At 41.0% G+C, this 24,138-nt stretch overlaps 2 protein-coding genes across 2 annotated transcripts; both read left to right on the forward strand.

The window, feature by feature from the left end:
• Positions 1 to 6,127: 6,127 nt before the first annotated feature.
• crsp7 (cofactor required for Sp1 transcriptional activation, subunit 7) lies at positions 6,128 to 10,850 on the forward strand. The gene is made up of 3 exons (XM_083990812.1): positions 6,128 to 6,431; positions 7,478 to 7,552; positions 7,641 to 10,850. Exons 1-3 carry the CDS (start codon positions 6,360 to 6,362, stop codon positions 9,381 to 9,383), a joined length of 1,890 nt encoding a protein of 629 aa, XP_083846938.1. The 5' UTR covers positions 6,128 to 6,359; the 3' UTR covers positions 9,384 to 10,850.
• A 3,975-nt stretch (positions 10,851 to 14,825) lies between these two features.
• Positions 14,826 to 21,392, forward strand: cnn2 (calponin 2). The gene is made up of 7 exons (XM_083990819.1): positions 14,826 to 15,104; positions 17,902 to 18,023; positions 18,151 to 18,217; positions 18,619 to 18,756; positions 18,866 to 18,982; positions 19,572 to 19,718; positions 19,992 to 21,392. The coding sequence occupies exons 1-7, from the start codon at positions 15,048 to 15,050 to the stop codon at positions 20,298 to 20,300; spliced, it is 957 nt and encodes a 318-aa protein (XP_083846945.1). The 5' UTR covers positions 14,826 to 15,047; the 3' UTR covers positions 20,301 to 21,392.
• The last annotated feature ends 2,746 nt before the right edge of the window (positions 21,393 to 24,138 follow it).

Genomic DNA, 24,138 nt, shown 5'->3' on the forward strand with positions numbered 1-24,138 from the left:
CTGGGCTTAGCATCGATTCCACACCAAGCAACCCAATCAGACCCCATCAGAGAGAAACAGTATTGTCAGAAAATGCAACGAAATGTTTGTTTCTTTGAAGACTGCTGCCAGCCCACCCCGTCTCCTTAGAGCCGGAGAGATGATTAACGACTGATGAAATACGAGTAACGGTATGAATCATGTTCGTGGTTTTCGTGTCATCCAGTTTTGATTTATTTCAGATACCTACAGTAGTTTTCATTTGAGGGAGCTTGGTGAAAATATCATTAGGGGAAGGAGTGTCGAATCTCTATCAATGACTGACTAAGCTCTGTCTGCAGAGCGAAGCCCTCACAAACTACAGTGCACAGCTCATCTGTTAACATAGAGTAGCTTGATATCTCAGAGGAAGCACATGTCAAGTTTAACCTCCCTCTGTGCTAGTTCAGATTTTCATTTTGTGCTGATCTCTGTGTGGTTTGATGGAGGAGACAAAATAAGATCCAGTTCGATTAGACTGAAGATGTGGAGACAATGAGTCATTGTTGTTTTTTTGTTTGATTTTTTTTTTTTTTTTTTTTTTTTAGGAAGTGCTGAATTTTGATTTTTACCATAGTAAATATCAGTCATCAGTTATGCATGAAATCACAAATCACTGTGCATACTTGTTTTGCCTTAATAGCTTGACTTTTTTTTTCTATTATGTAAATGAGAAAAAAGTCATTTTTACTGTTCTACAGGTGGTTTGTTCACAGTTGCATTACTGTAGTTGTACTTTTGAGGCGTGCTGATATTTAACTCTTCATCCATCGTCACTACCATATCATTTATCCCATTCATTTATCATCAGATTTGAACAGATAAATGAACTCTTTGTTATAAAATAGATGTTTACAGGCTTTGTTTCGTTTTGCATTTTACATGTACAGAATGTGATTAGATTTTGCGTAATAGTATCTATGCAAAACTGCAGTGATTGATTGAGGACTGTACAATGAGACGGATACAATGAACCCTTACATCGAGGAAGCCAGTGTGCAGGATTCGTAGAGATTGCACAACGATGGTGCCAAGTTCAGTTTCTTTTGAAATACTATACGTATTGTTTTCAGACTAGTGACGTGCAGAGGAAAAAAAAGGCTCAGTGAGTGTGACATACAGTGGAAACTCTCCTGGATTACTCCCAAAGATGTGACCTCAGTGTAGTTGAGATATATATTTTTTTTCCTGACAATTGAACTGCCTCTATCCTAGAACAGCATTGTTGATGCAATGAGAATGTATTTAGGTCACATCTGTACAGCTGTGTTGTTGCCATCCTGTCGTCCTCATCGCCTCTCATATCTAGCCTTTATGTACTGTAGGACCAAAAATCTTTCACCTGTTCCTTTTCTCCCTGCAGAGGAGATGTGGTGTACTGTTGTAGGTTTTATATATGACTTTGCTTGTTTCCTTGGCACTGCGCTGACACTGAATATCAGTCTCTTCGTCATGCTCGTGTTGTGTGTGTGTGTGTGAGTGTGTGCGCGCCCTTCATCGATTTGTTTTGTGTATCCCTGGTGTTTGGTTCTGCATTAATTAATATGGCTTCACGCATTTACCCTATAAAAAAATCCTCTGTGTCTTTCTCAGTGAGTGAATCATTTGGTTTCACTCACAGCTGTGCCCCATATGTCATTTTTGCACTTTATGCATTTATTTAAACCACTGATTGATGAAAGTTTATACCAAACACCCCCTGTGACTGTTATGTGCACTGGACCTGTTTGCCCTGTCTTTGATTAAACTGCCTTCTTGTAAAAAACATTTAAAAAAACAAAACAAAACAGAAATATGAAAAAAGCAAAATTATAATTATTTTTGAAAAGTCTTATATAGATAGTCTATTTAAAAGAGCTGTTTTTACGTAATCAGTGAATATTTTGTTAGCTCTCTACTGTTACACAGTTTTTCCTAAATTCTGGGAAACATTTGTATTTTAGGACAGCGGTGAGCAGAGGTGTGTTGGTCATGTTCCCGTGTTGTAGCTCTATCTGCTACTGACAGCAGGCCAGAGTAAATCTGACTAAATGAACTGTATGTATACTGTAATTCACTGAGTAGCAAAAAGGTTTATTATTGAAATAGTTTAAGATACAGATATAGTGTGAATTCTCATGAGAACATTCAAAAGAATTGCAGGGCATATTCACAATATTGTGCCAGGTGGGATCAATCAGTCCCTAAAATGTATTTTATAGAATCTTTATTGAAATACAGTCCAGGTATAATTGTTATTAAAAAGTCCATAAAATGAGTATAATTTATGTTCTACAACACTATATAACTACAACCCATCAATACCCCACACTTTAAAAAAGGCTAATCTGTAGCTGCTACATTATGTCTGTTGGTGTGCATCAAGGTCCTCTTGTGCCAGCATTTTTCACCGTTACTCTCACACAGTGTGAATTCAAAAATGTTTTGGGAAATGTGAGTAAATCAACTGAAAAAAAAAAGTTGTTGACCTTGACCTTTTTTTTCCTTTAAAAAAATATTCTAATGTTTTTGTTTGTATTATTTGCTTGTTTTTTTTCTATTTTAATAATTGTGAACGCATGAATCGCTGGACATATTTGCCCCTCAATGGCTTGGGTTTTTTTCCCTTTAAAGGGTGGATTCAGCTTTGTTTGTCTAAGTGTTTTGTTTTTCTTGTGCGGTAAACTTGTCTTTTGTCTCTTTTTAAGTCAGAGTCATGGGTAGGCTAAGTAACTGCTACGTGAAGCCTAAAAGCATCAGAAATATGGTAATCAGCCTTTTATGCACATGTAGAAGCTGTCGTTTGGTACTATGTTTTACAATGCAATATACAGTATGTGCTTATTTTCTGTGCAACACACACACAGGTTTATTATGTCATGGTATAGACTAGCTTTGTATATCGCTAAAATAGGAACAATGTTTTTCGTGCTTTATGTGATATGATGTCAACGTGAGAAAATGCACTGAGAAATACTGTGCTGCAATATGTCATTGTGGCTCTATATTCTCTGCTGGACCTCAGACCTTATAGTGAGCCTGACATCTTCTTAGGTCCACTTTATGTTTAAAAATATTTCTTTGAACCTTCTTGTGGTCATGTGGATAGCTCTGACTGATGTGTTGCCTGTTACTGCCACCTTTTTATGCATCAACGTTCAGGTATCCATTGGTGTAACACCAGTGTTTACAGAGACAAGAGTTTACAACAGAGCAATGTTTGTTTTTCTCTTCATGAGATGTTTCAGCTTAGAGATATACTGTATCTAGAACAACAGACTACATATGAACCACTTGCAATGTAGATTAAAGGTGACTCACTAATGTTATTTCAATTTTACAACAATAATATATACTCAATTTCATGAGGTTTTGAAGTTCTAAAAAATAATTATATTTTGTTCATCTTTGTGCATTTCAAAGCCCTGAAAGCACTTTTTTTTTAAATTAAATTAACAGACTTTTTATTTTTTAAGTATATTTTTTGGCTTTTTGGCCTTTATTTGATAGCACAGTGAGATAGACAGGAAAGGGGGAGGCAGAGAGAGGGGGAATGATATGCAGAAAGGTCTACCCGATGCGGGACTCGAACCAGGGACGTCTGCGTTGAGGACTGTAGCCTCTACATGGGGCGGCCGCTTTAACCACTGCGCCACGCACCGCCCCAAGATGTTTGTTTTTTTTAAAGAGAGTATATACTATTTAGATTTTATTGGATTTAACTTTATGGTAAATCTATCATCAGCACTAAATATTATTTTCCTTGTTAAATCAACAGTCAACTCAACAGTTAAACCAAAAAGCCAAAGTTGAAAACAGCCATAAATGAGACAGAATTGCGATAGAACTTTTGAAACACACCCTTTCCTTTGTTTTTCCAAAATGCTTGACTGGGGTTCAAATTATTTCATGCATAATACTATTCAGTGCATTGTTTACATGGAACATGGTTACTGAAAGTCTTGCAGCATAACGTAAAGAGATGTGACTGACATTTCCTGTCCACTACCTGAGAAATCTCTTTTCTGCATGATCCAGAATTTCAAAATGTCAGAAAATACCTTGACATGTTGTTGTTTTTTTCTTTAGTTTCTTTGTTTTATAAAAAAAATGCAGTCAAACACTATTTTGTAGTGAATATAACTATATACATCTTGTCTAAGAAATCACATACAGTAAGAAATTACATGGGAAATAGCAAATACAAACACTGTATAGTCAGGGTAGATAGATAAATAGATATATGTAGATTGACTTTGTGACATGACATGTTAAAACACAACCTGAATCAGGAAGATGAAATGGAGTCATAGTCATGTATGGTCACTCGGTGGGTTACCCACATCTATGAAATCCTTTGTGTGCATTTTGAGGACTGCCCACTGCTGGTTAAAGCCTCATACAATGGCAGCTAAATTGTTACATAATGTATTTTGTTTTAGAGTACAGTGATACTATTCCAAACACTGCACATGCATTTTACTGCCGTGGAAGGGTGAACTATTCTCCTATAGAGCACCCACAGCAACAGGAAACATTATGCTCATAGAATATGCAAAATCTAGCATTCTGCAGCACAGCTTGGCAAGTTGGTACTTTTTTTGAGCTAACCCTTTAAATATGACTGGTTCAAACCTTGTTCTTCAAATTGTGTGTTTTCTAATTTAACCGTCAAATCGGACCAAAAGAATCCAAGTTGGCTGTAAATGTGTGCTATATTCAAGATGAAATATGCTTCTGTTTGAACTGTACCTGATGTATTTTTCTTGTGTGAAGGCTTATGTCTTTGTATCTTTGCATTATTATTTGTAAATGAAATGAGAATAAATATATCTGAATAAGCAGAGATGTTTTGATATTTTGTTTTATGGACTTCAAAAAGAACTCAGACCTAAAGCAGTGGTTGCATGGTGACTGCAGCCCCCATAACTGGCCTAACTTAGACTTCACGCCCAACATTTGCCCTGCCTCTCCCACTCTGTCCACTCTCATGTGAGTTGATTGTGGACATTTTGCATGTGGGATGGGGATGAGAAAAGTTGAGATGACTGGTGGTAGGATTGCTGTCTTTCTTACACTTGGTTGAGGGTCGTGGTTATATTAGAAAGCTTTAGTTCACTGTCTTATTGTAGGAGTCAAGAACCGAGCTTGAGCCTGGGTGTGTAAGATTTTTAAATGAACAAGAAGTTTTATATTTGGCCACCTAACTAAATGCACTAAGACTGAACATGACTAATCACTGAGGTTTGGCACAACTGGTATCCTCAAAGTCTCAAGATTGTTGTACAACTACTTATGTCTATACATCCTGACTTTCTCCTAGCTAAAACCTCTCTCCCCACACTCACTGAGTTATGCCCTCCTTCAGAAACGGCACAACTCCATCTGCTGGTGGAGCGTTGTAATATAAAGTCAGCAGGATCCATCATTCATAGTAATTTACATGCTGTGATAAACACATAATTTGAGCTTCTGCCTCCTCAATAAAAATTAAAAAAATTGAGATATGATGGTGAAAAGGGAAATTAGATGGGAAAAACTTATTCAGCGGATTTTGAATTTGAAACTCAAATGCATTTTCTCACCTTGGAGTGAAAGGATGATGAGAAACTTTTTTTGTTTTGTAGCTTTGACCATTTTGTATATTTCATTTAAATCCAGAGCTGGATGAGTGGATTAAGCAATTAGATAATTCATCCCTTAATTGGCTACTTTGGTTATTGAAGAATTAAGGAGCACTTAAGCAAGAGAAAATGCATTCACTTTTCAACACTCTTTCAATGGATTTGCTGCACTTTTCTGTTGATATAGTTTTGAAAAACGTAATTTGAAAATGATCACATTAGGAGACTGTAATGGCCAATTTCTACTGCTCTTTGACATTTGTATACTTATTATTGCTCGTTATTTTTGGGCGTGGCTACCTCAAATCCCCTTGATCTTTTGAGTAAGAAGACTTTACTGTGGCTCCGTACTAGTGCGCTTACAAAGAAGCAGTGGGGTAAGGTATGCCCAGGAGTGCAATAGGAGTGTAGGTGTACGGCAGGGATGTTTACTTGACTACGTGCAGACGTCAAAGCGCACTCACTGTATCCCAGCATGCAGCAGGAGGCCGTTGAGAGATCCAGCAGCTGGTAGTGAGTTGCTAGAGCGCCGAGCAGGCAGCAGCTAGCGGCCAACACAGCGCACACATTTCCCACTTCCATGTGAGACAAACTGAGCCGTCTACCTTACGGGCGACAGAAGAATATGCTGTTCGGACGCCTGTCGTGTCACCGCAGCGGCTTTTGAGTCACCATTGTCACCCGGTTTCCATTTTGGAGGATTCCTCCCTCCATCCTCCGGATCGCACCGAACAGGCAATGACAACGGTCTCAGCAACCCCGCAGCAGATGAGGGACCGGCTGCTGCAGGCCATCGACAGTCACAGCAATGTGAGTGAACGCTAAAGCTAACGGGCTAACGTTAGCTTGTTTACCTGCACCCCAGCGCACTCGACAAGGCACTTCACCCCAGCGGCTGTCAAAAAACTGTCTCATCGTTTGTTTTAAATACGCGTCTTTTATGCTCCGTGTGCGCACCAACATGTCTACAGAGTGTGTAAAGAAGCTGAAGTCCCCAGTTGACAACTTGTAAGCTAACGTAGCAGCGTTGCCATGGTTAGACAGTAGTCTGGCTTTAGCATGCTAGCTGCTAGCTTAGCCGTGACACCGAAACGATTTTAGAGTATGTAACGCCATGGCCGCGAAGCATACATATTCTCAGAGAAAGCCAATTGTACTAGTGGATCATCTTCATATTCAACCAGCTGAGTAAATTATGTTTCGCTGTAGTTTGTTATACTTGAATAAAATACCCTGTTAACGAAGTATTAACCATGGCTAGCCTACTGTTAGCTCGGAGAGCTACAGCTACGTTGTAGGAAATAGTCGGACCCTTCGCTCCCATGTTAGTTCAGTGCTAACGGAGGCTAATGCAGCTAACAGGTAAGTCTGCCGACAGTCGGACGCTGATTGACTTAGTCGACAGGACGAAGAAACTCCCTTAGAGTAAAGTTAGTTTTTCCTTCGTCCAGCTTTTGCTCACACGTTACACGTTTGATTAAACGTTTGCAATGAAATGGTTTTTTTGAGTTGACACTTTTGCATCTGTACTTTTCAGAGTCGTACAGACTGACAAGCTAACATCCCCAGGCTAAAGTGAAAGCTAATGTTAACTCGCCCCCCCCCTCCCATCCCCCTTCATACACACGTTGTGGGCACGATTTAGTAGCTTTCACATCAATTTAAGAGATTCAGGTTATCATACTAGTAGTAGCTATCAGTAGCTTTCCTAAAAATCAGACTTGTGCTTGGACTTCCCATGTAACAATCACTTCTACTGGTTATTCCCCAGTTGATGCAGAGAGTTTGGGCTAATGCCACATATTTGGTTTGTATAGCGTGTAGTAATGCAAAATGTTTGTATTTCCTCCCTTCAGATATGCAATATGGTTGCTGTACTGGAGGTAATTACCTGTCTTGAGAAATATCCTATCACCAAAGAAGCACTTGAGGTAAGACAAGTATTTTACACACCAACTTCTACTCAATAAATCGTGCAGGTTAATTTGTCTCTAACTCTCAAACACATTATTTATGTAGGAAACCCGACTAGGAAAGTTGATCAATGATGTCAGAAAGAAGACCAAGGATGAAGACCTTGCGAAGCGTGCTAAGAAACTCCTAAGGAACTGGCAAAAGCTGATTGAACCTGGACCAGCTGTGGCTGTGAGTACCCCTGGGTCTACCAACGGCAGTTCTCATCCCTGCAGAACAGATCCATCTCCCCCTGACATTTCTGTGTCAGGGAAGAATGTCACTGAAGTCAAAATCAGAAATGATGTTCACAACACATATTCACCAAAAGCTGAAAAATCAAGCAGTCGCAAGCGGCGGGCAGAGCACAGAGACAGTGGAGTGCACTTACCAGAAAAAATCCCCAAGATGTCTCCGTATGATAACAATGTTTCACCACCACCTACCAATGGGATTGCAGGCAGTCCAGATACCCTGCCTGATCAGGAGGTTGTCCCGTCTCCTGACAGATCTCGAATAGAGCACCTTGATAATGATAAAACCAACAGAATTCCGGTCAATGCTGTTAAGCCTCGTCCCAGCTCCCCAGGAGTAGCCAAACTACCTAGCACTTCCTCTTTGATCAAGGTTGCTGTCATGCAGCAACAGGCCAGATTGGATGAAGGGGGAGGAGGGGGCTTCTATCAAGCCAAAAGTCCCCGTGGCCTCACTACCAGTCCAAGGAGTGTGAAGCAAGACGCAGTGGCCAAGCGCTCTTCAGTATATGCACCGAAAGGAACTCCAGTCCCAAGCCCCTCCTCCAGGGACTCCCCCTTGTCTTTGCCCCAGCCTGTCTCCTCCCCAGCCCAATCATCATACGCCGACAAGCTGCCACATTCTTCTCATAGGTCCTCAATGCAGTGGCCCAGTTCGTCAGAGGTCCCCTCTCATTGCCCACCACAAGACACATCTGCAACACTGGAATCCCCGACAGTCTCCCCTTCAACCTCTCTCTCCCAACAGAACTCAGAACTACACAGACCGACATCTGAGGGAGCTATGGCCATGTCCGATGACGCGGACGTCTCAATGGCGGCAAACTCGGAGCATAAAAGGAGAAAGTACAGGTCTAGAGACTACTCTGTCAACTTAGATGGCCAGAAAATAGAGGACACGACTAAACCTGTACGGTTAAAAGAACGCAGACTAACATTTGACCCCGTGACAGGTCAGATCAAACCTCTGGTACATAAAGAACCTTCTCAAACAGAGGAAGTCCCCACTCCTCACCCCTCTGAGTCTAGGCAGAGAACTGAAAGCACTGTACAACAGCCCACTCCCCCAGTCCAGATCCCAACCCCAATCCCTACCCTTACCCCTACCCCAACCCCAACCCCTACCCCAACCCCAGGCCCCGGCCCAGGCCCCAATGCTAACCCTTTCCACCAGACAAACTGGAAGGAGCTGTCCAGAAACGAATTCATCCAGTCCTACTTGAACCTTCAGAGCAATGTGCTCACCTCCTCAGGGGTCCAGGCCCCTAGTGCACACTTTTTCATGTCAGAGTATCTGAAAAGGGAAGAACAGGAGATTAAGGAGTCAAGGAAGACGCATGTTCTGCAGACGGACAGCTCGGTAGGGGTTTTACCAGGCGTGAGCCGGGAGGTGACAGATGAGGACCTGGACAGGATACACACACAGCACTGGCCAGGGGTGAATGGTTGTTACGATACCAAGGGCACCTGGTATGATTGGACAGAGTGCATATCATTGGACCCTCACGGGGATGAAAGCAAATTGAACATCCTGCCATATATTTGCCTAGACTGAGGGGTTTGGGATGGTTGCTGTCCTTTTTCCACTCCTTTCTTTGTCTCTCTACAGAGATGAGATACTTTGTGATTTTGTTTGTCCACTGTGAGTTTGGCAAAAGCCAGGCCTGCTAAACTCCCCCCATGCCTCTTCCTCTTTCTGTGATAATCTATTGAGATTTTGGTATAAAAAAAGAGTAAAAAGATTAAAGTATAGTTGAGTTTGTAATATCAAGGGCTGTTTCTGTTTTATTTTTCAAACTGAAAGCCACAGGAATAATGAGGCCCTAGCTGCAGAGTGCTGGTACTAACACAGATGGTCTAAAAGGGAGGGCAGAGTTATCCCATACAACCTGAGATGGTGATATGATGTGAGTTCTTAATGTTCAGAATTGTAGCCCTATTTCAGGGTCATTGGGATGATACTGCCCTATACTTTTGCCTTCTAGTTTTAATGAGGAATTACAATCTAGTGTTAAATTTGAGGGAAGGCTGGGGTTTAGCTGTCCTGTCCAGACCACTGTGACAGTGCCCAGAAAAAGTGTTGATAGAGCTCATCTAGCACAGGTAGAGCTGAACATGTCCAGAGTACGAAATTCTGGAGCATATTTGGCAGTTACAAGAAGCTTTACGTGAGATATAAAGAGTAAATTATAAATTTCGTAACATGTATACATCTATTTATTTTTGACCAGTTCATCAAAACAGATGTTCAAAAACCTATAGATTTCTTTTTTTTTTCTGTTTGCATCACAATGTTGTCAGCTGAATCTTCCTTGTTAAAGGGGGCATACAAATGTTTTTTTTGGCGTGGTCTTTCTTTAAGATTGGCCGATGCATTTGGTTATTAACATTCCATACTCCACCCATCACCCAGTTTCACTCTCTCCATCTCATCACGCAGCTCTTATGTGTCCATCCAATCTCAACTGTGACGGAGCAAATTTATTCTCAGAAATGATTTGGTTTCAAATGGTTCCATAAAACTTGTGTGGTGCTTCATTCAAGCTACACTGAAGTGAAAACTATCGCCACCCACTAATTCTCTCCCAGGTCCAAAATGTTTTAGAATGTCAAATCAGATGGTGCTGATCAATAATTACATGTAAGACAAAAAATACACAAGGAAATGTTTGAATGCTGGAACTCACTTTGTTTCCATTCCTTTAGATATTGTTTGCCTTCTGAAATCCTTGATTTTTGTATGTTAAACAGCCTTAGTGAATGTACGGGATTGAGACCTCTTATGCACTTGTACATAAGTTGACAACTTGTTGGTCATTTCATCGCTGACTTGATTCAAGTGTGAATAGTGAGTGATACTCCCACAAGTTACAGTTATGTGCCCGTAGTTTATTCAGACACATTTAAAATTCTTTCAGCTGCTTTCAAGAGTTTAGTAAAAAAAAAAAAAAAAAAAATTAGGATGTCGTTTGCGGTAGCATTTCTTTTGCTTCCATTAAAAAAAAAAACAGCAAACATAAAAGGGAGAGAGAAAGCTGTGTGCATCAGTTATTCTTGGTATTGTTCATGTGACAACTAATAATTTTGTTTTCCCTTTATACTCATCAGTCACTACCACTTTTTCTTCACAATTTGAAATAAGATAGGCTTATGTGCAGCCTCTCTTGTTTGTTTGTTCGTTTGTTCTTTCAGTCATTCATCCCTACCAATGTGCCTTGGTAAATGGTTAATCTGGATTTGCCTCCGCATAAAACACGCCTGTCTGTGGAGCTGAGTTTATGTGCGAGAACTCCAAATCCCACGATCAATATGAAGCTGGTATATGCACCGTTTCTGTTAACTTTTTGTACACATTGATCGAGCAAGGGTGAAGCTGCAGACATTGAGAAACTGCACAACAACACAGCTGGCAATAAAGGAAAAGTGCTACAACTGGTTGATAAGAACCTGTTCTCTGGAGTTTTGACTGGGGCATCTTTATTTGTTCAGTGTTTAACATCTCTCAATTGTTTGAAAAAATAAAATGATCTAAATCTTCAGCTCAGTCTACTGACTGGTGGGTCTTTTACAGTGCAATTGTGCTCAACAATTCACGTCAACCTTGACTATTTTTCCCTGAAATGGAAACATAACAGTCAGTCTGAGCTCTGTATACCTCTGCTTTCTTGATTTGAGCTTTACTATAGGAGCTGCTGTAATTCATTGTACTTATGCAGTTCCTCCACATGGGGGTGCACATCATCCATTTGCCTGCTAAAGTCTGCCTCAGTGTGTTGTCAGGGTGGGATGCTATGAGTAATTCCAGTTCAGTGTGGGGTTTTGGACCAGACTTATAATTTTATAAGCCAACAGAGAGTACTAGGCCGTCTATTTTTAGATGAAACAATCACACTCAAGATTCTGGTCATCCTCCATCTGTCCAGGCCTGGAACAAAGCCCACTTCAGTGAAGTAATGACCTTCTGTACAAAAGTAGCATTTTTATTACCATTATTGGCCTTAACAGTGACTGCATGTTGGTCCTGACATGTTTGATGGTTTGATGCCTTTAGGGACATCATAGCTACATCACTTCCTGCCATGACTCACTGTGCTGATGTCATTTCACTGCAAGTGTATCAGTGAGTAACAACCCTCCCCCTAGGGCGTTTTTATGCTCAGACACTGAATCAGCCCTCTGCTCACCTGTATGACGTAGTTACCAGCCATACAAAGGTTGGGAAACAGCTGTGTTTATAACCAGACGTATTGTCAGAGGAGAGACACCTGGGCTTACGTCGTTACTTTTTCAAAATTTTACGTCCCACCTTGTCTGGTTTGAATGTGTAGAAAGGGATTGCCAATGTATCATGAAGGGTTCAAGCTCAGTCAAACATAACGTCAGCTTTAAGTTGTTTATTTAATTCATATCTGCTGTGGTTATCAGTACTGTGACAGATAACTTTCATTATTGATTAATCCGATGACTTTTGCTCTCATAAACTGATCTCATCTCCCAGAACACTGTTTCTATCCATCAGCAAATCCAAAGCCAACTCAATCAACATGTGATTGTATCAAAATCTCAAGATTTGAGAGGCTAGATAGAGCCATCAAATGTTTTGCCCTTTTGCTTGAGAGGTGGTTGAAAAGATGAATGGGATAACTGAACAGTTATTGAATGAAAATGATTAACCACATACAATATAATAGTAGGCTATATACGTGTGGAGCCAGACTAGCTGAGAAGAGACGAGGTTAAGTCCATAGATAACAGCTTCTCTGGAAAAACAGCTGTGTGATTTGTCACTGTGACTTGGCTTCCTATCTGGAAATATAACTGTTGAAATGTTCTCCTCTATTCTCCATTTTACATTTTGCACTTACTTTTCCAAAGAAAAACAAAATTTATATTAAAAGATGTACTTCTAGCTCAGGATTCACTCAAAGTTACTATGTTTCATCATCTTTAATATTTTGAAACAGAGTATAATATTGGTGTTGAAGTAAGCCAATGAAATTTGTAACAACAGAGAGGGGCAGGTATTATAAGTTTTTTCTTCATCCTGCTCCTTTTCGTTCATGGTGAAAATGTGTACACGGTGTATATGTGCAACTATGTGAGAATACCATGAATGAAATAAATCAAAATGAAATGAAATGAAGTTTAAAATCCCGAGATAACGATTAAATGCTCTTTTCTATTAGTTTTCCATGTTAAAGGTAGGCTATGCCCCCCTAATTCCCAGAAGCAGCACCCTAGCAGCTGTGGACCAGTCCTGCTGTTTCTGTGTATAGCTGACTTGACAAAAAGTAGAGAAAGAAAAAGCCCCCGTGAACAAATTCCCCGGTGTTTCCAACTCACAGCCGATTTACATACGCACGGTGACATTAATATGCAAAAAGTGGAGCTGCTTTGCCTCGGAAACTGTAAACTGGTAGCCTAGTCTCGTATTCAGATTTGGACATTATTCAGTAGCTTTAAAACCCTGGCAAGTAAGCAGAGGTTGTATCTGTTATCTAAAACCCCATAGCAGCGACATTACGTCAACTCAGGAGCTCATTGTGCTTAGTTTAGTTCCCCAGACTTTTTTTTTCTCTTTAAATCGACAGTGACTCAAAAAAAAAAAAGAGACCATTCGTCTAGTCCACTGCGCGTCTGGTATGCAGGGCGGGACCCGCGGATCACTCCCACCATTCAGGAATTTGGGAAGTTTCCTTCCATATAAGGAGTTTTTGATATCAATTGCGACCTAAGGAAGAGCAAGGGAAAGGTGGAGCTTAGGATCGATTAACGAAGAGTACATCCAAAGAGTATTCAGGAGAGGCAAGAGGATGTCTGCCCGTGAACTTCCGTCGTCGTTGTAATGGGAAGATCAGTGAATTGTTTCGGCTGTTGTTTTTCAAGAGTTTGCAGTGACATCCACATGGCTGCACAGGCTATATAGGTGGCTTTGAGTGGTTTATAGGCCTAGTGCTGCTATCCCAATATTTAGTACCACCAGGATTATCATGAAGGAGCCAAACATTCACTGATGAGACACTGATTAGTTTTTTCATATGGCAATGTGGAGAGCCAAATATACCAGACTTAAAGCAGAAGTAAGCGGAATGTTTGTGTTAATATAAGTCTTAAATAGTTATATCTTCCGACAGCAATCACTTACATAGAGTGTTTGGTCTGAAACACGGGTCTGTCAGTCTCTGCTCTGCTGTAAGCCGAGGAGAAAACTTTCCTTGTATCCTACAACCTTTATCCAATGAGGAGAGAGAACGGCATAAAGGGGCGGTCCTCTCTGTGTGTGCAGCCAAGGGATGCACGTGAACGTGGTGACGTAGGGACGAGGGCGGGGACTGCTAACTCCATCGGCTGACAAGAAGTTAGCCAAAACCACCGGATTGCTTACTTCTGCTTTAAACAAACTGATAAATAACCTGTAATATTCATTTTTAAAAATGAGAAGTTTAATTGTCCTTTTTGTGTCAAGTGAATGAATCAGAAACTAAAAAGCACAGGCAGTCAATCCAATTTGAGTGCAGTTGCTTTCCACTCACTGTTTGTGTTTGGTCTGTCACATCCAAGCTACAACTCCTGTCTGGTTGTGTGTAGCCCTCTATTGCAGGCATGTGTGACAGTGACATGGTTTTCTGTTGTTTGGCTTGTGACAGTCTATATAGGCTACTGTTCCTAAGCTTTAATTATGCCACCAAGACAGTTCGCTGACCAAAATAAGTCACATTTTTGTTTCATAAAAAAGAAAAAGATATATATATAAAGCCTGGCTATTTGTTCAAAACATAGAATAAAAAGACAATATGACTTGTTATTTTCTTCTGGGTCCTGTTGGGTTTGTCCCTTTTTTAAAAGTGTTAAGTAGCCTACTATGGAAGAACCCAAACACTCCATGTTGTCGTCGTGTGTTGTGTTGAATATTCATTAAGATCAGACGTTGTTTTTTCCCAGACTCCTCTCATATAAGAGGAATTCCCCGGCTCTCTTGCAATGCGCCTGTGAACTGTCCGCGGTGAACTATCTTGACACTTGAACGCATCATCTTTGACTGAAACCGTGGGAGCGCTCTAATTGGCGGCCGTAAAAGAGAAAGGAAGTATTTAGTTCTCACCGAGGTTTCATTGGAAGAGAAAGTCGAAGATAATTTAGCGCAGTTTTTATTCTCAACTCGGCGTCTCTTGTGTTTTTTTTCCCTTAACGCCAGAAGAAAAAACACAGCCCTTTAACAATGGCTGCTTTTAACAAAGGTCCTGCCTACGGGTTATCTGCGGAGGTCAAAAACAAGGTATGTGCTTGTAATTTTCTATATCACTAAAAGTATGTTGCAATGAACTTATTACTCCCATCACCCTCTCCCCGTGCGTCTCTATGAAATACATCCATGCTATGAACGCCACTATCAAAGTCACCTGGCCTCCATTTTGATGCGCGTGCCCAGGTTAAAAGGTAGACCGGGGTGGATGAAAAAACGACGTCAAAATAGAGATTTAAAAGTTTTAAAAACATTGAATTAACTTAATGAATCAAGCGAAAGTTTCGCCGAGTGTGTAGGCTATAGTTTGCAAAGTTTTTACATGTTGAGGGGCAGAAATTGAGTTTCCCATGCAGGAGACTAACTTTAAACCAGACTATGGGCGTTGTCCCTCTTGGCAAAGAAGTCTGTCCTTGTGGCAAAAGTTGTTATATACCCCGTTTCCAACTTTTTCTGTCCCCGGAGTGTGCAGCTTGTTGCCCGGCGTTGTGACCCGCATTAGCAGTTAATGTAATTCACCTATTAGTCCCTGCGTTGGATGCCGTCCAACATCAGTGTTGCGCTTCCCTGTTCCCCTTTTTTATTGCCTCTTTTGAAATATCAAGAATAGTTTCCTACTTCCCCCCTTGTGGTAAGGTGTCGTGCTGCTTCTCATGGTTCAACTTTTCTTCGCTCAAAACGTAACTGGAAAAAAAAGAAAAAGAAAAGAAAGGGAGATAGGCTACATTTTTCTTCTTTCAGATTTCACCCTGTATAATAAACTCCAGATTAAAGTCAGTCACAACCAAACCAGGCTTCAGACTGATATCACTCTTTTAATAGGCTAATGTGTAACTTTGAGAGTTGGGGGGGCTTTGGTGAGGAGAGCACCTTGTTTATTTGGGCCTGTCTGCACAAATCTCTGCACACCGGGTTCCACTTAAAATACCAGGGCTGATGCTGGAGATTACTGTGCATCACCCTGAACTGCATAACCTTGACAACCCTCTCTTTTTTTGATGCAGAGAAGGGAATAAATGGGGCGTTACTTTACAGACTTAAGTTGCAGCTGAGCTGACCTTTAAAGATCTTCTGCTCAGTCTTCTCTTGAGTTTCTTTAACTCACTTTTTTTTTTTTTTTACTCTGCATTCCTTAGCAGGGGCGCATGACGTCTGTCCGACTACCCATTTCTCCGACCATACATTTCTTTATTTTTGCGTCCATTAGTCCGACCTCCCATTTCTCCGACTTAAGTAGCACTAACCCTTAACCTTACCCTAAACCTAACCACACTGTAGAATGGGTAGTCGGAGAAATGAGCCGTCGGACTGATGTATGCTCTCCCTTTAGCAGTGCCCTTGTATGGGAGGGGAAGGGTCATGTCCCCTCCTGAAATCGCCACAGAACAACAAGTGACGGACGTTAAGAAAACACGTAGACTTCCTCTGTCTCTTACAAGTAGCGTCCTTGAAGGTGGGGGGTAGTGAGTGGATAAGGGAGGGGGGGGTAGTTGAAGACATGCGGACTTTAGTGGTATTTCCTGCCATTGCTGACGTAGTCCCCTCTGTGAAATGTGAGGCATTTAAGGATTTACTCTCCCCTTAGCTCCCCCTTCCCTTTTTTTCTCAATTTTCTTTAAAGACTTTTGCAGAACATCCACTGGCAAGAATGCACTGAAGTTAGACCCTGAACTCCAAGTCAAGCAGCAGCAGCAGCAACACATAACAGTTTTTTTTAGTCTCCTCTCAGTCTGTATTCATTCATTGGCTCAGTACACAACAATCATGCACCCTTGCCGCTTCATTCAGCTTTTATCCGAGCACTTTGGACTAAATTCCTTGTGCGCAGCTTGTCTCTGCAAATTACATCCGTCACATTCTTTGCGGGCAATTAAAATAGCCAATATTGTTTTTTAATGTGGGGATAACTGAACGAAGGAAGCATAATTAGAAGACAGGAATTCCTTAAGAGTGCAACCAGCTGTGAGGAGAGTAGCCAACTTCTATGTATATGGTAGGTTGAGCTCTGCGGTTCGGTGTCTCGTTGCTCTCTGGGAACAGAGGCAGATTGTTGGCTGGTCGATAGTTTTTCACGCAGGCCATTCGACACCTCATCCTACACCAGAGGAACTCTTTGACTCTATTCTTCTCATTTCTGCCATACAGAGTGGACTGTTGTTAACGTGACCAGAATCCAATGCTCTTTCTGAATAGCCCCCTTTTTCAGAGCCAGGGGTAGCCAGGCTCCTACACTTATGTCACCAATCAAAACAAGCTTATAAATCAAAGTAACACCTCAACAGTGGCACCCTCAGCAGAGAGTCGATCTTTGTGCTACGTTGAACCCTTTAAAACTCCCCCTCCCTTCCCCTGTCACTGCCTTCCTGTGCAGAATTTAACAGTTTACCAAACAGGATATCCTTGTGTGTGTGTGTGTGTGCATGCGTGCCTGGGTGCGCACACTTGTATACGTGTGTGTTAGCTTATGTCAGTGTCACCTTCTTAGTTATGAAGGCTAAATAAGACAAAAACAACTCTGTGTAGACATAACATGCTACACCAAGGCCCAGTAAAATTCAAGAGTGACCATGAAACACGAGTTCATGCCGTCACAGCACCAACAATAACATGATATGGTTATTCTCAATTCTATCATTATTAGATACCGTTTAGTTATGCGTCTTAATGTAATTCCCATGACTCTTAAGTAGGGGGTGTGTGGGTGGGAGGTCAGTATCAGGAAGGAACAAAAAAAAAAGAGGACTAACTATGAATGCATTTACTGTGAGCTACTGGTTATCGTAGCTCTTCATGAGACACATGTGACCTTTATATCTCTCTGCCCACACAGATTGCACAGAAGTACGACCCTCAGAAGGAAGAGGAGCTGAGGGTCTGGATCGAGGACATCACCGGTACCTCCATCGGGCCTGACTTCCAGAAAGGCCTGAAGAATGGTGTCATCCTGTGCGAGTAAGCGGGAGACATCGGATGTTAAACTGCAACGGCAACATCACGGCCTTGATCATTTGTCTCCATGTCTACAGTGTTTTGGAAAGCCTAATTTTTTTTTTTTGTTCTCTCTGCTTCTGTGTCACAGTCTCATCAACAAGCTCCAGCCTGGCTCTGTGAAAAAGGTCAACCAGTCAACACTGAACTGGCATCAGGTGAGTCGGGTGATCATGCGTCCTTTTTTAACAAGTTAAGGGTGTGGTGCAACATGGATTGTCTCCTAATCACATTATTTACATGCATAAATGCAAAGTCAACAGATTGCTCCCTGTGCTCTTGTGTTGCGCTTAAAATGGCTTGCACCAGTTCGGCTGTCGGTATACTGAATCATGCTACGGCAGCTGTGATGTAAACAGACTGGATTCTTCAAAGAGGTGTAATAAGTTTCTGTGAACCAGATCCCCATATTTTAAACTACAGGTTTCACATGAGAACGGCCGCATGTTTATGAATGAGAAAATGAAGATGGTGTGCAAACAGAAATAATTGCACATCTACCGCAAGACGTCCTGCAGCGACAATATTGTTGATCTTGTTTAATCTGCTGTGGTTTTAGCTTGAGAACCTGACGAACTTCATCAAGTCCATCACAACGTACGGTCTGAAGCCTCATGATATCTTCGAAGCCAACGACCTGTTTGAGAGCGGTAACTTGACCCAGGTCCAGACAACGCTGCTGGCACTGGCCAGCATGGTGAGTCTTTAAAAAAAACAAAAAACAAGATACTGGTATTGGAAGTAAGGTGTTCTTTTCACCCATTGTGGCTGTAACTCACCCTTCTTCTCTGTATTTCCTCCTTAAGGCCAAGACCAAGGGCTGCCAGTCCCGGGTGGACATCGGTGTGAAGTACGCCGACAAGCAGGAGAGGCTGTTTGATGAGGAGAAGATGAAGGCTGGACAGTGCGTCATTGGCCTGCAGGTACAGTTTGCTCAGAGACTCCTGGCTTGTGCAACTAGGGGTGTTAATATGACACTATTTACTACATGTGGAAGTCTCCATGTGACTATTTACAGGTCTGTTAGTGAAACTTAAAGACATTGAAGACAAAGTAATCTGTAATTTTCCCAGGAAAGGAGTGTAAAATAGTACTCCAATGTATCTTATACCTTTGCCTGGGCCTGACGGTGTGGAGGAACCTCACATGCCTGCATGTGTCGAAACTATTACGAAACCAGACTTCATCATGATCTCATGTCGAGCATAGCATACCTCTGTATGAGAGCTGCTCATTGTTGTCACGGCCTCTTAAGCTCCTGTTTTGTTGTTGTTTCTCAGTTTCCAACGAAGATGTCAAGTAGATATGAGGGCTACCTACACAGTTTAGACAGGTTACAATACAAGCTACTGTTATAACAGGTTTATGACAGGTGACTGAAACTTTTGAAAGTTTGTTTACCTAAAATACAGTGACTGTTGTGCAATATATTGTGAGTGCAGCACGTTGGTTTTAAGCACTCTCTTTGTTTATAGTATCTAAAAATGCTTTATTGTGATTTTCTCTCTTTAGATGGGCACCAACAAGTGTGCCAGTCAGGCAGGTATGAATGCATATGGCACTAGGAGGCACTTATATAATCACAAAGCTCAAATCCAGCCCCCCATGGACAACACCACCATCAGTCTGCAAATGGGAACCAACAAGGGAGCGAGCCAGGTACTGCAACAAATTCCCAACATGTCCTCAATTCATTATTATAGGACTGGAGTTGAAATAACCCTCAGGGCATCACGCTTTCTGTTCTCCCACTGCTGCAAATCTGTGCCATGTTTAGACTTGTAGAAGCTGTAAACCGTGGATTGTCGACACGGAAACGCAGCTGGGCTCAGTGCAAATCAGGACTTTGTTTGATACTTTCTAGTGCAGGAAAGATAATCATGTAAATAAAGTCATAAATGTATCGTTTCCTCGTTCCGCTCTCTACTACAGGCTGGGATGACGGCTCCAGGTACAAGGCGTGCCATTTACGACCAGAAACTGGGCACAGACAAGTGTGACAACAGCACCATGTCCCTGCAGATGGGCTACAGTCAGGGAGCCAACCAGAGCGGCCAGAACTTCGGCCTGGGGAGGCAGATCTATGACGCCAAGTACTGTCCTAAAGCTGGAGAGGTTCCAGCTGACCAGAACGGGGCAGGCGGCGTCCGTGACTACATCCCAGATTACCAAGATGAAGGATACCAAGGTTACCAGGAAGAAGAGCAGCAGGTGTACCCAGAGGACGGGACAGATTACTAGGAGGAGGCAGAGAGCTGAAGAAGGGAAAGAGGGAGGCATGTTCTGCAAGAAGACCTGGAGGCAGGCGCCTTATTTTTTTTATATCAACAGGATGTTGCAACTTTTTTAGGGCTTATCCTTTATAGTATTGTATGAAATTGTTTTCTTAGCAGGACCAACGTTACACATATCATGAACTGTATTCCTGTGATTTTTTTTCATTTTTGATATTTAAAGTGACCACAAAAGCCAGTAAATGGCCCAGGGATGTTTAAGTGCCAAAGCCCCCCCCCTTTTTTCCCCCTATGTTTGTTTGCTGAGTCATTTAGTTACATTAAGGGAGATCCCTAGGTTTTTGTAAGGGCAATATGAAACTAAAAGTGAAACATTAGGGACTTTTTTTGTGACAGTTGTAGGAAACGCATGTTTTATTGATGGAAACACCCATGCTTGTGCTTCTCTGTAATGGCGATAACATCTGTGTAAACAACATGAAATCTTTGTGTAATTCCTGTGAACAAGAATGTACATTTGTTTTGTGTTTGTCACTTGTTCAGTATCTCCTTCATCCCTTCAGTATTGGTCATTGATATATGCAGTAGTAAACCATTGTGCTTGTTCAGACAGATGAGGGAACAAAATGATTTTGTTTTTTTTCTTGGACCAAACCAGTCTTATCATCTTATATTTTGTCTGTTCTCTCACTCATTTAATTTTTTCTTTTTTTCTAACAGAGGAAATATTTCCTCTGTTTGCATAACCAGTCCAACTGGAGTTGAGCTTGTTTTCTTTGGATTAGAGAGGAGTGGGGAGTGGTGGACAAAATGAGACTCAAGTGAAGTTTTGAACATTCCAAGCAAGAATACTGGATTCCTTTCTTGTCAGTGAGAAATGTTTAAGTGAATCAATCTTAATATTGGTTGATATGTGAACCAATCATATGATTATATTTGATCATTAAGATTATTATTTATGCATATTTGTGATTTGAATGGGGGCTATTTTGTACCTGGACTCTGAATAACATTTTGTATTGGACTATCGTTTTTTCCCCCTCTGGAATAATTTTTTGCCAATGGGGGGGAAAAAAAATGTTTTTGTGATCTTTATGTAATAAAGATGTGTATTCATAATCTGGTGTCGGTTTGGTTTGTAAAGAGACTGTAATTTATAGCACAAAGAATGAATGGGTCTGTGGCTTCTTAATCTCTAGGACGGATGTAGAATAATACACTTTTTGTATAGCACTTTTCATACACAGGAAGGAGCTGAAAGTGCTTTGACAAAATGAGAGAGGAAGAAATGTCGGGTGTTGAGTAATGTGCAGACATGAGCATGAAGGCATATTATCAGATTAAGAAATGGCGAAGGTCACAAACCAGTGGCTGTGCATGCAGTCCAGAAGTTTCACTATTGCTTCATTACTACACACCACTGCACAGTGCTGCAAGTCCCCCTTACAAGACAGACATGTGGCAGGTTTTAAATGGTCTCATTACCCTTTTTTTTTTTTTTTTTTTTACATTTTGTTATGTTGCAACTGTGTGCTAAAATCATTTAATTCATTTAGGCATGAAGATACTGGGCTGTTACAAGCTTTTTCCACTATTGAGGCCACTGTGCTACTGAGAACCTTTAATGCAGACTCCTTCCATATCTGTGCCTTGATACAATCCTGTCCCTGAGCTCTGTAGGGAGCTCCTTTAACCTTGGTAAATTAATTGACACAGGTGCTGTATAAACATCCTTAAGATGATCAAGATAAAGTGAGGCACCTAAGCTAAATAGAAAAGTGTCAATGGGATATATTTTTTATTTTTTCCTTTATGATACATTTGCAAAAAGCAACAACAACAACAAAAAAGTCAATTTTTTATGGTGTATTGGGTGTTGCTTGATGGGAAATAATGACAACATAACAACATGCAAAAAAATAAAGGGGGTCTGAAGACTTTGTGAATGTATGATCAATTTCTCACTGAGTGAATTTAGATACACAGTTTTTCCTGTATTTTCCAGGTTTGAGATTTCTCCGCTCACTCATAAGCCTTTTATTTGTGGTGCGTTGTATATGTATGTTTTCAACATCAACATTGGTGTTAACATTCAATAAGTCCTCATTACTGCTTTGTGCACAAAACTGTGACCAGCCCACATTACCACAATAGCCACATCCTGAGTATACATTTTCAAAGAACACACTAGAGCCCCCAAATAAAGGAAATCAGATTAGCCTACCTTCTCCACATTAAAATCTCCACAATCAGATTTCCAGACATTCACATCTACAGCTAAATAAACAGATTACAGAAAAAACAGGGACTATATAATCTCACACTGGAGAAATTAGAATAAATACTAATTACATTTTCCATGTCGACTGTTTTGTATGAGGGTGGAGGCAGTGAGGTTATATCTGAACCTGTGTAAATAGCTGTCGAGTGATTAGATACCAACAGAGGAATTGGAAAAGAAAAAAGAAAAAGAATGTCTATAAGTAGTTGGGTGTAATTATGTTACACTATAAATCATTTAAAGAAAACAATTTTGAAAACTGAAAACTTACATCTATGACATGTGACTGACAAATGAGGGAAATCACTAAAGCTTCAATAGTAGGAGGGAGTTTTTCCAGTGCCAATGAATCTGATAGTCCTGCAAGCCAGACACTAATGCTTGGTTTAGTAGTGGATTTCCATGATTTGGCTAGTGTATTTGGCTTGTAGCATACAAAAAATTATCATAGATGCCTTGCTAAGGTCATGATTTAAGGTTATGATTTATCGGAAAATACCAAGGATACATAGTTTGGGGTCTATTATAGTTTTACCTGTAACCTGCAAAATCATATCCATCACCTCTCTCCAAAAGGCCTGAATCTGTGAGCAGTCCCATAGGCAATGACATCCATTGCCAATATTGTTGACTTAAAGCAGAAGTGAGTGATATATTTGTGTTAATATAAGTCTTAAATAATTTTATCTTCCGACAGCAATCACTTACATAGAGTGTTTGGACTGAAACACGGGTCTCTCAGTCCCTCTGCTCTGCTCTGAGCCGAAGAGAAAACATTTATCGTATCCTACAGTTTTTATCCAATGAGGAGAGAGAACGGCATGCAGGGCTGTATGTGCAGCCAAGGAACGCCATGAATGTGGTGACGTAGCGACGAGGACTGTTATGGTGCGTTCAAGGAAACTCGTATTTTTCCGACCGTGAAGTGGTACCAGTTCGATCTGGTACGAGTTCACCGGTCGTAAGTTACGAGTGGCCGTTATAGTGACTTTCACCGGTAAAACAGGTCGGAAAAACACGAGTGGGTTGCCTGGAACGCTACAAAGTCGTAAGTTGTGACTTGAAGCTGTAATTTACGATTTCAAAAGCCTGCCTGGAACGCAGCATTAGCGAAAACGACCGGATCACTCACTTCTGCTTTAAGCAACGATAGACCTGATTGTCATTGGTCTTGAAGGATTATAAAGGCTGTGACCGCCGATCACTTTACACTTTGAAGGTGTCACATACCGAGTAGGCCCTATTGTCTCTGTAATTCAGATATGTTCCCAAAGTTTTTTTTTATTTCTTCAGAAGTCAAAATGCCATTTGCTAGTAGTGGTACATTTTGTCCAATGTTCATCTGAAAATGAAATGATGTGTAAAAGCACTCAAACAAGTTTCTGTGTCACTCCTTCTTTGAGGTTCCTCACTAGTTTGATCTTATTATATCCTATGATCTTGTCATGTTTGTAAAATCATAATCTGGAAATAAATGTGTGTATGTGTGTGAGAGTGATAAACTGGGGGTAAATGTATGAAATAACATCAAATTGAAATACTGGAGTAGTAGACTGCGTCAAAC

The sequence above is a fragment of the Trachurus trachurus genome, assembly GCF_905171665.1.
Source record: "Trachurus trachurus genome assembly, chromosome: 17".
Lineage (NCBI taxonomy): Eukaryota > Metazoa > Chordata > Actinopteri > Carangiformes > Carangidae > Trachurus > Trachurus trachurus.

Coding starts and splice junctions, on each gene's coding strand:
- crsp7 (XM_083990812.1), top strand. CDS start 6,360: ATGACAACGGTCTCAGCAACCCCGCAGCAGATGAGGGACCGGCTGCTG. Junction 6,432..7,477: donor CCATCGACAGTCACAGCAAT/GTGAGTGAACGC, acceptor TCCTCCCTTCAG/ATATGCAATATGGTTGCTGT. Junction 7,553..7,640: donor TCACCAAAGAAGCACTTGAG/GTAAGACAAGTA, acceptor TTATTTATGTAG/GAAACCCGACTAGGAAAGTT.
- cnn2 (XM_083990819.1), top strand. CDS start 15,048: ATGGCTGCTTTTAACAAAGGTCCTGCCTACGGGTTATCTGCGGAGGTC. Junction 15,105..17,901: donor CTGCGGAGGTCAAAAACAAG/GTATGTGCTTGT, acceptor CTGCCCACACAG/ATTGCACAGAAGTACGACCC. Junction 19,719..19,991: donor CCAACAAGGGAGCGAGCCAG/GTACTGCAACAA, acceptor TCTCTACTACAG/GCTGGGATGACGGCTCCAGG.